Here is a 17,871-nt window from a genome sequence, read left to right on the forward strand (position 1 = left end):
GTGAACTCTTGAACCACTTCCAGAGCGTGGTCACCAATATTGATGGATGGAGCATTTCTGACGTCCTGTCCCATGATGTTCATTTTCTTGAGGCTGATGGTTAGGCCAAATTCATTGCAGGCAGCCGCAAACCTGTCGATGAGACTCTGCAGACACTCTTCAGTGTGAGATGTTAAAGCAGCATCGTCAGCAAAGAGGAGTTCCCTGATGAGGACTTTCCGTACTTTGGACTTCGCTCTTAGACGGGCAAGGTTGAACAACCTGCCCCCTGATCTTGTGTGGAGGAAAATTCCTTCTTCTGAAGACTTGAACACATGTGAGAGCAGCAGGGAGAAGAAAATCCCAAAAAGTGTGGGTGCGAGAACACAGCCCTGTTTCACGCCACTCAGGATAGGAAAGGGGTCTGATGAGGTGCCGCTATGTTGAATTATGCCTTTCATATTGTCATGGAATGAGGTGATGATACTTAGTAGCTTTGGTGGACATCCAATCTTTTCTAGTAGTCTGAAGAGACCACGTCTGCTGACGAGGTCAATGAAAGCAATGTAGAGGGGCATCTGTTGTTCGCGGCATTTCTCCTGTATCTGACGAACGGAGAACAGCATGTCAATGGTCGATCTCTCTGCTCGAAAGCCACACTGTGCCTCAGGGTATACGCGCTCGGCCAGCTTCTGGAGCCTGTTTAAAGCGACTCGAGCAAAGACTTTCCCCATTATGCTGAGCAGGGAGATTCCACGGTAGTTGTTGCAGTCACCGCGGTCACCTTTGTTTTTATAGAGGGTGATGATATTGGCATCGCGTATGACCTGAGGTACTGCTCCCTCGTCCCAGCACAGGCAAAGCAGTTCATGTAGTGCTGACAGTATAGCAGGCTTGGCACTCTTGATTATTTCAGGGGTAATGCTGTCCTTCCCAGGGGCCTTTCCGCTGGCTAGAGAATCAATGGCATCACTGAGTTCCGATTTTGTTGGCTGTACGTCCAGCTCATTCATGACTGGTAGAGACTGGGCTGCATTGAGGGCAGTCTCAGTGACAACATTCTCCCTGGAGTACAGTTCTAGGTAGTGCTCAACCCAGCGGTCCATTTGTTTGCGTTGGTCAGTGATTGTGTCCCCTGATTTAGATTTGAGGGGGGCGATCTTCTTGACGGTTGGCCCAAAAGCGCTCTTAATACTATCATACATTCCTCTGATGTTTCCGATGTCTGAGGCCAGCTGAATATGACTGCATAGGTGTTGCCAGTAGTCATTTGCGCAGCGCCTGGCTATTCTTTGTGCAGTGCCTCTGGCTGCTTTAAGTGCTATGGATGTTAACTCGCTGGGGGCTTTCTTGTAGTTCAACAGTGCAATGCGCTTAGCGGCTATGACAGTTTCCAGCTCTTCAGTACCTCTGTCAAATCTCCCAAGTTGGGCTGAATGGCCTCCTTCGGTGCGGAATCATTCTATGACTATGTTCTACATTGGATAGACTAAGAATAATTTTTTTTTAAAAGCTATTTCTGCAAAGACGGAGTGCGTATGCTTATTTAACAAACAGGCTGTTGACAGTAACTATCTAGGCAACACTTAAAGAATGACCATTTGAATCAGGAACTTTAAAGCTACTGGCACCTCTGGATCCAGACTTCAATAGAAGATAATGCCGTCAGAAAAGGAGTTGTGGGGTTGTAATTAGGAGGGGCAAAAAAGCTTAAGTAAGTAAGTTGAACTGTCAGTCAACCTTCTCCCCAATTACCTTTGTTCCATGGAAAATTCTACCCAAGTATAACCTAATTGAAGAAAAATTCTTGAAATACAGATCACCTCACTGTAGGCCCTGACCACATGCAAAACAAACTAGAAGAATCTAGACTTACCCATCCCATCTTCCTATCATTGCAGCAATTCCTTTCCTCCCCTTCCACTGGCCCACAGACATCCTCTACCTCTCGCACACCCTCCTCTGATCTTTCATGGATAACACCTCCCAGCCAAGGCCAGATGTTCTGAATCAAACAACTGCGCGACTGAACAATGAGCATCAACTGAAAATCCTGTCTTATCAGCAAACGGTTGGATTAAAAAGCATATTACAATTCTGTACTGATCCCTTGTGGCTTTCACTGACTCATTTTCACAGATGGTACACAGAAAGACTGCTGCAGCCCTTTAAAGGGTTAAGTAGCTCCCATAACATTCTGTCTGCTGATGGCCACTGGGACATAACTGTCTTTGCACCATGTGGCTCATTTGTTTTGCAGGTGCAGATGGTGTGTGTACAATAAGATGCTGGCTCCCTGGAGTCTTTTGAATGGTCCTGTATTATAATGCAGTTGTTTCTTTGTTTTCCCTTTGCTTAATGGACATAATTATCATCCACGTGCAGTAAACAAGCATTCAGATCATTTTGCACCAAGAATAAATGTGCAAATGCATATATTAAAAGTAAAATTGCAGCATCTCTCTCGCCACCCAGTATAATCAGGAGGACTGAGGCAGGCCTGTATGATGTGCACAATTAAACACAAATTTATTGCGACACAGTCTGTCGAGCAACAGAGGGAGTTAGTGCCTCGCTCAGTTATCACCATTTGGACCATAGAATAGAAACCAATACATAGCAGTTTATATCTACATTCATGCCCCAGGGAGCTGTGGGAGGGTGGGGCCAGGTGGGGGGACTGCACAACAGGTTTTGGGGGGCCGATTGTGGGGGAGAAACCATGTGTGTAGAAACTTAACATTGTTAGCAATAATGAACGCACATGGGAGTTTGATCAAAGAGGTGTCTGAGCAGACAACTTTGTGTGTAGCGAGTTTCAGTAAGACTCAGCGAGGACATGCAGTAGGGAATAAAAGCATAGAATGTTTGGAATACTTAGGTCTGGCAGCATCTGTGGACAGAGCGACAGAGTTAATGTTAGAGGTCGATGATAGAGTCATAGAGTTATGCAGCACAGAAACAGGCCCTTCGGCCCATCGTGTCTGTGCCGGCCATCAAGCACCTAACTATTCTAATCCCATTGATCCTTCATTGGAACCAGGAAATGTTAGCAATGTAATAGGTTTAAAGTGGGTCAAATGGGGGAGGATGGGAAAAGAACAAAAGGAAAGGTCTGTGATAGGGCAGGAAATGGGAGATATTAAATGACGAGTTGGTGGGGCAGAGCCAATGGGAGTAATAATGAGACAAGTAAAGAGATAAAAGATGTGTTCAGAGGAGGTATGAATGGCAGAATAATGAACACCCAGATCCTTCTGTACTGCAGTATTTTGTAGTCTTTCTCCATCTGTATAATAATCTGCTTTTTTATTCTTCCAACCAAAGTGGATGACCTCACACTTTCCCACATTGAACTCCACCTGTCAGATTTTTGCCCACTCACTTAACCTATCTATATCCCTTTGCAGATTCTTTGTGTCCTCATCACAACATGCCTTCCCACCTAATTTTGTATCGTCAGAAAATTTGGATTCACTACACTCTGTCCCTTCCTTTAAGTCATTGATATAGATAGTAAATAGTTGAGACCCTAGGACTGATCCTTGTGGCAACCCCACTAGTTACGGCTTTACAACCTGAAAAAGACCCATTGATCCCGACTCTCTGCCTTCTGTGTGTTAGCCAGTCCTCATTCCATGCCAACACATTACCCCCAATACCCTGAGCTCTTATTTTGTGCGATAACCTTTTATGTGGCACCTTTTCAAATGCCTTCTGAAAATCCAAATACACTACATCTACTGGTTCCCCTTCATCCACTCTGTTTGTTATATCTTCAAAGAACTCTAACAAATTTGTAAAACATGATTTCCCTTTCATAAAACCATGTTGATTCTGTTTGATTGCATTATGTTTTCTAAATGTCCTGCTATTTCTTCCTTAATGGACTCTAGCATTTTCCCAATGACTGATGTTAAGCTAACTTGTCTGTAGTTTCCTGCTTTCTGTCTCCCTCCTTTCTTGAATAGGGGTGTCACATTAGCGGTTTTTCAATCTGCTGGTACCCTACGGGAATCCAGTGAGTTTTGGTATATTATGACCAATGCCTCCACTATCTCTGCAGCCACTTCTTTTCAAACCCTTGGATGCAGGCCATCAGGTCCTGGCGACTTGTCTGCCTTTAGTCCCATCAGTTTGTCCAGCACCTTTTCCCTCACCCATCACCATGGGGGCAACCCACCAAAGAAATTTAAATAAGGCCTGACAAGGAAAATGGGTCATGCCGGTTGCTGATGACATAGACCTGATCATCTGTCTGAAAACTGCCCACAGTGGATAATCTGCCCCACGTTGTTTGCCAAGTCTTCATGGCTGCTGGTCTTAGTGAATCTGCCAGTGACTCTACAGCAAAAAAAGGCAATGTATGGTAGATGCAGGAAATCTGAAATAAAAACAGTAAATGCTAGAAATAGTCATCAGGTCTGGCAGTATCTGTGGAGAGACCGCTACCACCTGCAAGGACAAGGACAGCAGATGGGAGGGAACCATGGGTGCCCTTTCAGCAATGTCTGTACCTCCATGGTTTAGCTACTTACCATCTCCCTGGGTGAATTCTGCTCCAGATGAAATGCCTCTATTGGAGAATCACTTCCGTTGTAATATAAAGGAGACATAAGACAACTGTTCGCTTAATTTGCTAATTTTCCTGGTAATCTTAATTCGGCCTATTGCAGTAAAAGGCTAGGGCGATTTTCACTCATCGTTTTCAGATGTGCTTTTGAATATATAGTGCTCAATGTCAATCAGGAGGACACGTGGGCTTTGCGAGATGGAGATCTTGTGAATGTACTAATGATGAACTCTGCTGGCTTCACATTTTCACCTAATATGGGCACTAAATGATCGATAGTATTACAAAACACAGGGAGACTACACAGGGAAGCAAACTGTGTTCTATAAATACGTTTGTGATGAACATACATATGGGAACTTTACTGATTTGCATATTGGATTTAATGCTCAAATATAAACCTACTAAAAGAGAGCTTTATGAGCTAATTGTTGTACTAAAGCATTGCAAAGAGAGGGTAGCATGAAGACTGATTTCTGTCCAAAAAGGGCATTGTCCTAGCCCATGTATTACCACAGGGAGTTCAAGGTCAAGCTACTAAAGAACCATCAGGTATGAAATGAAAAATGGCCATCAAGCCTACTCCTTCGATTGAGCATACAAAATCTCTCCATTCATGGATTCTATCCAATTGCTTCATTGGGTGTTTGACTGAAGCTAGGTTATGGAAAGTTTCTCCCTTTTCCTCAGGGTGAAGAGTAACAACTTGTAGCTAAAGGATCTGACTGGACAGTTTTTACCTAAATCAGTTGTTAATATTACCCCAACTGCAAGAGAAAATATCCCTTGTAGGGAACATTTAGTTCCAATGTAAAGCTAAATGTATCCATTTACAGTGTTATCTTTATGCATGAATATAGGAACAGAAGGAGGCCATTCAGCCCCTCGAGCCTGTTCCACCATTCATCTAGATCATGGCTGATCTGTATCTAAATTCCACCTACCCGCCTTGAATATCAAAAGGAATTGAAAAGGAGGCCTCCCTCTTCTTTCTGCCAGTTTTATGCCCTCTCTCCTCTCCTGATGGCATTGGTTCAAGGCTGGAATTTAGTTCAACAAGTGCCATTCACTGCTTGCCATCCCATCCAAGTGACTGCATATAAAACTAGAGAGTGAGCAGTCTATTCAAGCATGAAAGAACATCACCTATACGTGCATTTCTGTCCTCATGCAACATCTATATTTTCTACAAAAGCAAAATACTGCAGATGCTGGAAATCTGAAATAAAAACAGAAAATGCTGGAAATACCCAGCAGGTCTGGCAGCATCTGTGGAGAGAGAAACAGAGTTAACGTTTCAGATCTGTGACCCTTTCAGAATTCTGATGAAAGATCACAGACCTGAAATGTTATCGATATATTCTAGTTAGGATTGCTAGATAGTGTTGAGGAACAGGAACCCTAACTGCTTTTTTTCCTTCCTAATCCAGTGAGACCAATTGTAACACTGCTAATGCCCTGGCTAACCCAGCACAGACTGGAGCCGGAACTCTATCTGGATGGCTCAGCTACTCTCTATCTCAACCAGCCAAGCCATCAGGGAGCCAAGGAGCACAATTTAATGTTGATTTTATCTGTGCATATTGACTGTCCAAATGAATGTGTTTTGCTGTTCCAGCCGATGAATGCCAGTTGTACTGATGCTATTAGATCACAGAATCAAATAAGCATGTACTGATCTAGCTGTGCCCTAATACATTCTATAACGAGACAATTTACATCATTATTTATTGATATAGGTTGCATTCCTAAAGAACATGATAGAATATCAAGCCTTCAAAAGTGAAAGGAAGGATGCTGCAGTTAACTAGAGGTTTTCAACCATATAAAATAAAACAAAAAACAAACTTGACATAAAGTTTGGCTCCATATAAAAGTGACATGCTGTGGTAATGTTAATGTTCTGTGGCCACCATTTTGATTATTTAAAAAAAAAGCTTTTCCAAGCGTAACTGTCTTTGTGGGGGATATGTGTTTATGATCGCTGATAAAATTGCGTGCATTTTGTTCTGTGAAAAATGTAACCAATGTTTCCGAAGAAAGTTTATCCTGCAGTGCATCTGTTGAAACACTACTGTAGCATCAAGAGTTGCTTTGAAGGAACTGTTGTCAAGGCATCATAGAGCACTTCCATGAGTGAGAAGAAAATGACAGCCTGCCTGGATTATGTGGCTGTTGAGTTCACTAAAATGTTATTTAACTGAGTGCGAGGGCTTAATCACTGACAAATCCCTCTACAGTAAAGGCTTCTTTGTGGAAGCACCTCTGTGGCCACTAAAATGTTCTCTTCATCCAAGTTATTCCTATTGAGCAAACAGTAGAATGTATGAAGAATAAAACAGTGTCTGAACAAAACTGCAATTAATCAGGGTGCCAATTAACTGGCATAGTCTGATATTGGCTACTTTTATTAAGTTCTAATTTGTTCCTGACTTAAAAGTACTGTTATGACTGCTTGTCTGACTTTCAGTATTGGGTGAGCAGAAATTTGCTCCCAATAAGTATTGGGAAGACCAAAGCCATTGTCTTTGGGTCCTGCCGCAAGCACTCTACCCTCACCACTAACTCCATTTCTCTCCTTGGCCGCTGTCTGAGATTGAACCAGAATGTTTGTAACCTTGGTGTCATATTTGACCCAGAGATAAGCTTCCAGCCATATTCACGCCGTCACTAAGAGCACCTATTACCACTCCTGTAACGTTGCCGGACAACACCCCTGTTTCAACTCATCTGCTGCTGAAACCCTCATCCATGCGTTTGTTACCTCTAGACTTTATTCCAGTGCTCTCCTGGCTGGCCTCACATGTTCTACTCTCTGTAAACTTGAGGTCATCCAAAACTCTGCTGCCCCTGTCCTAAATTGTACCAAGTCCCATTCACTCATCACCAATTTTTTTTTTCAAATTCTCATGCTTGTTTTCAAGTCCCTCCATGTTCTCATCCCTCCCTATCTCTGTAAGCTCCTCCAGACCTGCAACCCTCTGAAATATCTGCGCTCCTGTAATTCTGGTCTCTTAAGCCTCCCCAATTTTAATCGTTTGACTGTTGGCTGAGCTTTCAGCTGCTTGGGCCAAAAGCTCTGGAATTTCCTCCCTAAACTTCTCCGTCTCTCTGTGTTTTCCTCCTTTTAAGACCGTCCTTAAAATCTACCCCTTTGCCCAAGTGTTTGCTCGTCTGACCTAATATCTCCCTATGTGGCTCAGTGCCAAATTTAGTTTAATAACACTCCTGTGAAACATCTGGGATGTTTTATTATGTTAAAGATGCTATATAAATATAAGTTATCACTGCTCAAAGTAATTCTCGATATAAGCAACATATTCATATCTCCATCTAATATATATAGTAGAAATTGTATTAGGCAATGTTGCTTATAAAGCAGGGTGTTATTTGTGTGGTGTATGTTTTATGTCTGTTTCATTTTGCCTGTATAAAAGCTAGTTATGTCAAACATTCTGAAGAAAGACATTGTACAGCACTTTATCAACTGGTAACCAGTTCTTTTTAACATCAATTGACAATCTTTGAAAGAACAGTCATCCAAAGATAAGACATCACATTTAAGTATAATGTCCCCACGCACTGTTAATGCAAAATCCAACTCAGCTGGGGTAATGTTTGCATTTTTGGCCCCAGCATTCGAATTAGGACTCGTCAGAATTCGGCAGAGATCCAACTAATCCCTATCCATCGACATGTTTTGGAGAGTGTGTTCATACACGTGTGGACGGGGAGGGAAGAATCATCTGAGGATTGGTTCGAGCTAGGCTGGATTTCCCGTACAATCAACAGCATGTTGACATCTATTGTCACACAAGTAAGGCCGCTGATACCCATGAAACTGTACGCCAGCCTGGAGCATCATCTTCAGGAAATAAGGAGGGAATGAAAACAAGAAACTCTCAACATTTAAGAGGTGAATGATAATTAGGAGAGATAATTAAAGTCTCAATAGTTTTACAAGTTCAGGAATTTGTGTCCACAGCAGTGTTCCTGGGAGCTGCAGCAACAGATCGGAGCCTGGAGTGAATCAGAGAAGACTGGTTCTGTGAACTAGGAAGAGGAGACAGGAGAACTGTCCCAAGGGGAAGGATACTGGTGTGAACTAGAAAGGGTGTAAGAGTGCCAGTGTGACCTGAGGGGAGGGTGAAGAAGAGTGTCAGTGTGAACTGGGGAAAAAAGATTAATAAAAAAATTTAAAGTTCAATGAAATAATTTAGCAACAGTGTAATAGTTTCCCATACAAGTTATGAATGATTGAGAACTGCTGGACTCAAACTATTCACAGTAAATGTAATAAGAGCACGTTTGTCCGTATTTGTTTTTCTCGCCTGGATTATTTTCTGTGCTGAGCTGTTCTTCCTTAACTGTGGAAGCTGAGAACATCTTAACCACCTGTTGATCAGTATGGCTCAGCTATGGCTGTCTTTAAAAAGTTTGGATTATTAAAAGTTCACTACATTGCACTGCATTCTGCAAGTTGCTCAAAGGGCCCAGTATCTTACCCGTTTTTATTCAGTATTGGTGTATGAAAGGTGAATTCCGATTACAACTTTTGTTTATTTGATGTGGAATTGAGTAAAACTAAATTTACTTTTTTGGTTAAGGTGAACATCTGTTGATGTAGTTAGAAAGATAAAGAGCTTGTATTTATACAGCGTCATTCACTGACTCCGGATGTCTCAAAGCACTTCGTAGTCAGTGAGGTACTTTTGAAGTGAAGTCACTGTTGCAATGTAGGGTACTGCTGGCTGTAACAAGCACAATGTCACATCACTAGACACTGACCCACCTCTCCTATTCCCCCTGCGTATCCTGACATCAGCTGCCATCCACCTTCATAAAGGACCCCGACAGCCATCAGGGGAAAGTGGAATATATCCTAGTTGAGATCAATGCTGCCCTCACATGAACCTTTTGGGAGGAATCACTGGACAGTGATCAAATATCGCTGAATTTTTCTCATCTTCCTCCCCAATCTAACGTTGCTGAGGCCAATAGAAATATCCCGACTTTTGCTCCAGTGAGATCAGCAAAACTAGCTCAGACCCAGATTGTCCCTGAAATCTTCCTGGACAGTGCGGCTCAGTTCTGCTGTACTCTAGAGTTGTGCGGCTGTCTCTTCTGTGAAAATGTTATCAATGGAGAAATAAATGAAGTATTACACGATAATACTTACATTAATACAGGGCCTTTATCATGCTGATATATATCAAATCACGGAACATAACGAATGAATCTTTGAAATGCAGTGACCATTGTTCTGTAAGTGAACACAGCCAGCCATTCTACAGCACAGACAGTGAAATGAATAATTACTCGGGCTGTTTATACAGTATTGTTTGAAGGAGAAATGTTGGCCATGGCACCAAGAGAACACTGCTCCTCTTTGAATAGTGTCATGGGGAAGAGGGCAAGGGTCTCCATGTGTATTGTATAATATTGTAAACTAATTCTTTAGAAATGGATTTATGATTGTTAACATAGAGTGCAGAGGAACTGAATGTCCCAGGCCCCCTCCCTCACCTCTGGTAATTTTAACACCTCCTTGAACAGGCAAGTGGAGCTATGCTTTCGGATCTCCGATGAAGAACGCCAGCTCCAGCAATGCAGCACTCCTTTGGCACTGCAACAGGGCATCAGCATAGTTAAGCTGCAGTCCAATGTACTACTCAAACCCACAAACTTCCGATGCAGAGGCACGAATGCTGCTGGTCAACACAGCCAAGCTGCAGCAAACTTTGCTTAAGCAGTACATTGTGTAGGAAATGGGCTGATGTGTTAGATTTTCAGTTATTCGTTTGGGAGATGTGGTCTTCGCTGGCTAGGCCAGCATTTATTGCCCATCCCTAATTGCCCTTGAGAAGGTGGTGCTGAGCTGCCTTCTTGAACCGCTGCATTCCCTGGCGTGTAGGTAAACTCACAGTGCTGTTAGGAAGGGAGTTCCAGGATTTTGACCCAGTGACAGTGAAGGAAAAGTGATATAGTTCCAAGTCAGGATGGTGCGTGGCTTGGTGGAGAACTTGCAGGTGATCCATGCATCTGCTGCCCTTGTCCTTCTAAGTGGTAGAGGTCGTGGGTTTGGAAGGTGCTGTCAAAGGAGCCTTTAGCTTGTATATGGTACACACTGCTGCCACTATGCTGCAGTGGTGGAGGGAGTGAATGTTGAAGATGGTGGACGGGGTGCCAATCAAGCGGGCTGCTTTGTCCTGGATGGTGTTGAGCTTCTTGAGTGTTGTTGTTGGAGCTGAATCCATCCAGGCAAGTGCCGAATATTCCATCACACTCCTGACTTATGCCTTGTAGATGGTGGACAGGCTTTGGGGCGACAGGAGGTGAGTTACTCAACGCAGAATTTCCAACCTCTGACCTGCTGTTATAGCCACAGCATTTATGTGGCTGGTCCAGTTCAGTTCTGGTCAATGGTAACCCTAGGATGTTGATAGGGGAATTCAGCGATGCTAATGCCATTGAACATCAAGGGGAGATGGTTAGATTCTCTCTTGTTTGAGATGGTCATTGCCTGGTTACACAGTGGAATTGTAATTCGAGCTGAGGAAGCATGTTAAAACCTCAAGCTATTGAGATTAATTAGCTTGAGGTTGAATTCTCGCATTAGTTTCAATGGGGCATTGCCCAACATCAGCAAGAATAACACAAAGTGGATGAATGAGGACTGTAATATAACTGTACCAATTTAAGTATTCTGCAGAATACAGCTTGCAAAATAGAGAGAATTTTTCAACCTTAAAATTTAGGAAATAGCAAGAATACTGCTGGAACCCAATTAATCAAAACAAATTTCAATTTTAAGTGCATTTCCTGTCCAATTGTGTATAAAATCTCCCTGGGATTTGGAACTGACGCTTGTAACCCTGTCCAGTGAGGTAGAAGTCGCATTACTGACGCAAGTAGTGAAGAAATAAAGCAGGTACTCATATCACCAACTAAACAAAGCATATCTATGTTCACTTTGCTTTTCCCGGAGTAAGATTTTAACCCTTAAAAGTGCAAGTCACAGCATATGTTGTACTAAATGTATGGAGCTCCTGTCCATTCTGTCACCTTTAATATCATGGCTATGGTAGGCTGGCTGCTCTAGTCACTCACACACCATTGAGTGCCTGATCTCGGTTGCATACCTCCTGTGGGAAAGCGTGGATCAAACGCAAGGTTCGTTTGCATGGCGAATTAGTGAGAATCATCTGTCTTGGGTCAAAATCCTGGAACTCCCTTCCTAACAGCACTGTGAGTTTACCTACACGCCAGGGAATGCAGCGGTTCAAGAAGGCAGCTCAGCACCACCTTCTCAAGGGCAATTAGGGATGGGCAATAAATGCTGGCCTAGCCAGCGACGCCCACATCCCTGAATGAATGAAAAAAAAATCCCAGCATCACAGTTGCAACCCTCTGATTGGCAATGCCATAGTGGTGGATTGGCAAAAGACTGAGTACCAGTTGCCTATCCTCTTGGCTACAGCAAGGGTATCCCCCAAAGAAACCAAAGGAAAGAAAGAGCAGGCGTGTTGGGTTAAAACTGCTGTAACTGGTAACCCAGAAAGATGAAATTGTTTATGTTGAAAGCTAAAATAATTACCTTTTTCCTGGCACCCAGTTTTATTCTTGACTTAAATTGGCAAAGTTGGCAGCCATTCTCAACCATTTGAGATTTTTCCTTTCTGTGAAAATCTTTATTGGCCCACCTTAGAGAGGTCTTTTGTTCCGGTTGAATCTTAGATGTTTAAATCAGTTTTAACTTTACTGTTTTCTATCTTTTTTCACTTGTCTTCTGCTTGATTTGAACCGAGCGCACAAGAGGATACAAATGAACAGCCTCCAGCAAAGCTAGAGGCAGAGCAGACCCGTTGAAGCAGATGTTGTGTTCTGCCAGTTAACCCCTTCAAAATAAAGGCTAGAAAACCATCTGATTATACCCCTTCTTCTGCCCCACCATTGGGCAGCTCTGCCTTCAGCCAACTATCTCCGTAATTGCCCTCCACTCCTTTCGGATTCTCTTTGAAACACAACTACGGTCAAAGTTCTTTTTAAATTAATACTCTGTGAAGTGTTGTGGGACATTTTTCTAAGTTAAAGGCGTTCTATAAATGCAAGTTGTCGTTGTTGATATGGAATTAGATGGAAAGAGTAAATATAGAAGCAAGCAACCAAATGCTACACAGGGCATGATGGTTTCTGAGCATCTGGGATTATGGAAATGACATCTGGAAAGCAAGTGGCCAAGAGTGAAATTGTGAGGATGGAAATTTTGGAGATCTTTTTGTTGGGCGATTAAATAATTGAAATAGAGTCCATGATGGAGTAGATTGAATATGATCAGTGGAAGCAGTGGCTTGATGGGCTGAATGGCCACTTTTTGTTCCATGCTTCCTAATTTCCACCCCACTTTATATCCTCCTATACCATACATCTTTCCTATACCCAGAGGGCACCGGATAGCAAATTGCCCAGAGACTTCTGCCATTGCATCTCTTGACCTGACCACTCGGAGTTGTTGAAGAGTATCCTGGGTACACCAGGTCTCCACTTCCTGGCTCCTCCCAGATGCAACAGATCAGACAGCTTGCTGTGTGGGAAATGGGGGAATTAAACGTTTTTCTGTCAAATTTTCTCTAGCATTTTTTTCTTCTCCTTTTTCTCCTGAAGTCACTTTGTGTTACCTTGCCCAAATGGCCATTATTTATGTGTGAGCCTTAATAATGAATATCAGCAGGTTCTTTCACCATACGTGACACCCGATTTGTTTCCTCAACCAATGTCCATGCATGTGTGCCACGGGAAGACAATGGGGGTCATTAAACATCAAGCAGGTGAGGGAACCTCATAGGCTTTTCCCTCTTTAACCCACTGGCACTAAGTCAATATCAGCCCTCTTACACCACCCTGGCTGGGATCAGCCCATTTAGCCCAGACCAAGGCTTAAGCCTGATTGACACCCTTTTGATCTTTATGGCCCAGGTACTGACTGGACAAACTTACTGGTCCATCATCAGAGCCCTATAAAACTATTATAAAAAGAGTAAGAAGGACATGTTGATCATGTGCTATTTCCAACCAAACGAAACCTCCAAAGCCACCAGCATTAGTCTGTTCCATGTGACCTTCATTAATCTCTGGCCTAAGCCAAAGTTTTCTACATAATTCTACCCAAGCACATGCTTGTAGCACAATTGTCTGAAGTGGACACAGTATGCAGAAAAGACCTTTCAGCGTTCCCATATGTCAGTTTGAAAAATAATTCCTAAACCTCTTGCTGTATGCGTCACTAAAGCTGGCCTCACATTGATGATCCATACCACACTTCCAGTCAAAGCTGCAATGATCTACTCACAGTGTGAAGCCTAACTGCAGAAGAGGCATTACAAGAAGCTGTTACCTTAATTCTGTTTTCCTGTTTTATTTGTCCATGATTGCAGGAATGAATAAAATAGAGAGACCCTATTGTCTGACTCACGTGTGAGAGCGATCCTGAGCATTCAGCGTCCTGTAGCAGGAGACCTCAGTCCGACAACAGATTGGTCGGCTGTGGATCGGCAGTGCTTTGTTTCCTATTCATAGATAGGAATGCAACTGACCAAGAGAACTGCACAAGGGGAAAAGACGAGATTTATTTCAACTACTGTATGCCTTTTCTTAATACTACCTTTCGGCCATGACTACCTGTGACAAAGGGGGCAGATAGATGACTTACTCGCAGACTACACGCAAGGCAAAGCAACAGCAACCCGTAGGAGCTACTCAAGAGCAACTAGTGGCAGCACTATTTCTGATTTTTTCCTTCTCTCCCCTGAACCTTCCCACCCACCAACTTCAATGGGGAGGCACTGTTGACAAAATTCTTGACTCCCAAAGGGAGTTCCAACATAGTATCCAAGTAACAGTATTAGGCTAGTGCCAAAGCACAGTCAAAGAAATTATCCCCAACTTTGAATCTGCCCGCCATTGGCGGCCGTGCTTTCAGGTCCGAAGCTCTGGAATTCCCTCCCAAACACTCTCCACCTCTGTCTCCTTGAAGACACGTTGTAAAACCAGCCTCTTTTACCAAGCTTTTGGCCACCTGTTCTAACGTCTCCTCCTTTAGCTCGTTGTTCGATTTGTGAACCATCTGCATCAGTCACAGCCTTGTCACTTATTAGCGATGAATGATTCTGAAATTGTTTGTGTGCCATTCAAAAATTATTGCAGCATGCCCTCTTATTTGGCTTTGTTCATCATGGCAGTCTCATTTGATGATGAGATGTTTATGTAAGCTGCTACTGTTAGTAATGTGCAAAATAGGAGTGAGATTTGGCACCTAAAGGGTTATGTGTGAATCTGAACCATGACAACCACTTTATCTGCTTTTCCCCTGGTACCAAGAGAACATTAACCAGCAAATTGAGCTGCCCAAATTGTGTTTGATTGACGGTTTGGAGTCATTTTAGTCTGCAGAAAGCATTAACCTTTTGACAGTGATTGCAGAACTGGATCAAGAACTGAGCCAGTATCAGTTAATTAGAAATATACACAGGAATAGAGAAACTTTGTCATCGTGTATATTCATTCAGTTATAAATGGGAAATGTGTAGCAACTTACTCCATAACCATTGTGCATAGCTCCCCCGATGGCCTAGTATGGAAATGCACTAGCTTCTATTTAGCCATACAGACTAGAAGGTCCTAGGTTTGATCCCTGGTGTGTACTGAGCTAATAAATCTGTCAACTGCTGCGATTGACCGTAGCATCCCAGCCTTAAAAGAAAGAGTGGCAAAATGCTATTGGTGACTGCTGCTGCAGACTCTGCTTACAAGGGCTTTGGGCATGGACAGGATTTGGCTGACTTTGAACACCCCCGTGAATGAATAATCTGCCAGTACCTAGGCTCTTACATGGGACAGTTGGCCACATGGTGAGTTTCAAAGGATGGTTGGACTGGAGGAACTGACCCTGTGTGAGAAAAAGGGCTAAAAAAAAAAGTTTGCTTTCCAAGACCTATCAGACTGGGCGTCAGACAATATAGAGACATTGAGGGGGTCGAGAGAGGTGGTGGTGAGGTGGAGCCAGGTGTCATCAGCGTACATGTGGAAAACAGAGAGCTGCATGTAGATGAGAAATAGAGGCTAAGGATAAATCCTTGGGGGACTCCAGAGGTAATGGTGCGGGAGCAGGAAGAGAAGCCATTGCTGTTCATTCTCTGGCTACGACTGGATAAATAAGAATGGAACCAGACGGATTTAGTCCCACCCAGCTGGACAGTGATGGAGAGGCATTGAAGGAGGACAGCGTGGTCGCCTATGTTATAGGTCATAGTGTCATGTGTCAGTAGGTCGAGAAGCATGAAGAGGGATAGTTTACCACTGTAACAATAACATAGGAGTTATTTGTGACTATGATAGGAGCGGTACTGTGGCAGGGGTGGGAACCTGATTGCAGAGATTCAAACATGGAATTCTGGTACTTGGGTGGGTAGTACAGAAGGAGGATTTTAAATGAGAGATTAGAGGGGAACAAGGTGTGATGCTCAAAGGAGAAGAAAGTGCCAGAGGAGTAGGGGGACAGACCAATGTGTGATTTGGTGATGTGAGTCTCACTGCCACCGCAATGGTCTTGGTGGGGCAAGAGCTGAACGGTATAGCCAGGCAGAGAGGCTTCATTTAGGAGGACGGTGTCATCACCCCGAGGCCAGGTTTCTTCCAAGGCCAGAATGTTGATGCAATCATCGTTGGCAAATACTTGTTTCACAAGTGAAAGGACTTTCTGGAGAGAGATAGGGAGAGAGGCAGTGGTCCCGTGGAAGAATGCACAAGGTCAGCACTGGGAGGGGTGAGTGGATGGGAAGGGGATAGAAAAGATTAGCTCCCAGCAGGCGCACAGGCGGCAAGGTCAGCGAGAGGGTAAAACAGTGCAGCGACAAATGCCTCGATGGGCCCTTTGGGGGATGCCAAGCGAGGCACAGAGGGAAGATGTAGGCTTATCTAAGAGGGAGTCAAGCCTGGGATAGCGGCAGGAGAGTAGGAAGGTTGAGGGGTACTGCAGGACTGGGGTAGGGATTTGGAATCTGACAGGGGAGAAATAAAAGGAGGCATGATGACAGGAGAGATGAATCTAGGAAGTATAAAGAGAAAATAAGATTTAAAAATGGGAGAAAAATGAGGGACAGAAGTGGTGAGCTTGGAATGTCAGCCAAAATGCACATGCGAATAGTCACAGGAAAAACTCAGGTTACACAGGCTTGGCTATGTAGCAAGATTAGGATTTTTGTAACCTGGTAGTAAATGGGGAACAGAGAGGAGACAGTAGGAGGGAGTCCCAAGTTAAAGTCAGAGGTCCCGTGGTGGAATAAAGCTGATATAGGTAGGGTGGAATCAGCATGGAGCATTGACGAATCAGAGCTGTATCTCTAAATAAAATAAAATAAAAAATAAAATAAATGTCCAGGTTCAGAGACAGGTGAATTGGGCGAGTGAGTTCAGAAGCTAGCTGAAGGGACTGCAACAGAGGATGCACTGCTGGCGATATTTCCGTGGGATTGAAGATCCGGGAGGTATGCGGAATCGGTTGCAGGCCAGAAAAATGTTGACAAAGTTGGAGGTCACTATAAAATTCAGAAGCAGCAAAGTAATTTACTTTGGCCCAGAACGGTGTATCTCGGGCCAAGAAGCAGACTGAAAAACCAGTAGACCAATCACAGGCTCAGCAGGCAGTGGGGGATGGGCTGCAGCTGGGCAAAATTACTTTAAAATTTAAGCAACTGAGCAGCAGATCGGAGACACCGCAGCTGCGTCTTACGGTATAGCCCAGCATAAAACGTGGTCTTGTTGCTCAGAGAAATCAATGAAATTGGAAACAAAATTTGAGAATAAAATCCAGTGCTCACTGAGGGAAACGAAGTGCAGGCGTGATCTGGGGGATGGTCAGTGGGCACTTTAACCTAGCAGTTAGCTTGTAGTGAGGGCTAAATTGCACTGACCATTAAAGCAAGTGCAAGTTAAACAGTGAAGAGAGGAGATTGGGGAGAAAGGGCAAAAGGATGGCAGTGTATGGAGGTGCACAGTAAGGAGCTCCCAAGGGAGTTGCCTGTCCAGGAGCCATCTTGAATCCATAAAATTAGATTGTGACCATTGCCAGTTTTAAAGATCTTTCAAATTTTCCACTCAAGTGCCAGAGCTGATTATTTGTTTCAGTATTTCACTACCTATTGGAATGTAGAATTTCAAAGTTTCATCATCTGTTCAGATTAATTCCATTGTAAATTACATTGGAAAATATATGTCCAGTTGTCTGTTTTATAGTTGATTGTAAGCACCCATTGCTAATTGTT

The 17,871-nt window shown here is 43.5% G+C and overlaps 1 protein-coding gene across 3 annotated transcripts in view; it reads left to right on the forward strand.

Moving 5' to 3' along the window:
- Positions 1–17,871, forward strand: part of alg9 (ALG9 alpha-1,2-mannosyltransferase) — a 265,182-nt gene that overhangs the window by 186,173 nt on the left and 61,138 nt on the right. Inside the window, exons 15-16 of one of the 3 annotated variants that reach the window (XM_068053985.1) lie at positions 8,189–8,468; positions 13,987–14,007. The exons of 1 other annotated variant lie outside the window; for it this stretch is intronic. In XM_068053985.1, coding sequence (XP_067910086.1) covers positions 8,189–8,441 — 253 coding nt within the window. In that variant the 3' untranslated portion in view covers positions 8,442–8,468; positions 13,987–14,007. Of the gene's footprint in view, positions 1–8,188; positions 8,469–13,986; positions 14,008–17,871 lie in introns of those variants that run through there. One more of the 3 variants, XM_068053983.1, reaches the window with a different exon arrangement.

This window comes from Heterodontus francisci, chromosome 22 (genome assembly GCF_036365525.1).
Source record: "Heterodontus francisci isolate sHetFra1 chromosome 22, sHetFra1.hap1, whole genome shotgun sequence".
In the NCBI taxonomy this organism is placed as follows: domain Eukaryota; kingdom Metazoa; phylum Chordata; class Chondrichthyes; order Heterodontiformes; family Heterodontidae; genus Heterodontus; species Heterodontus francisci.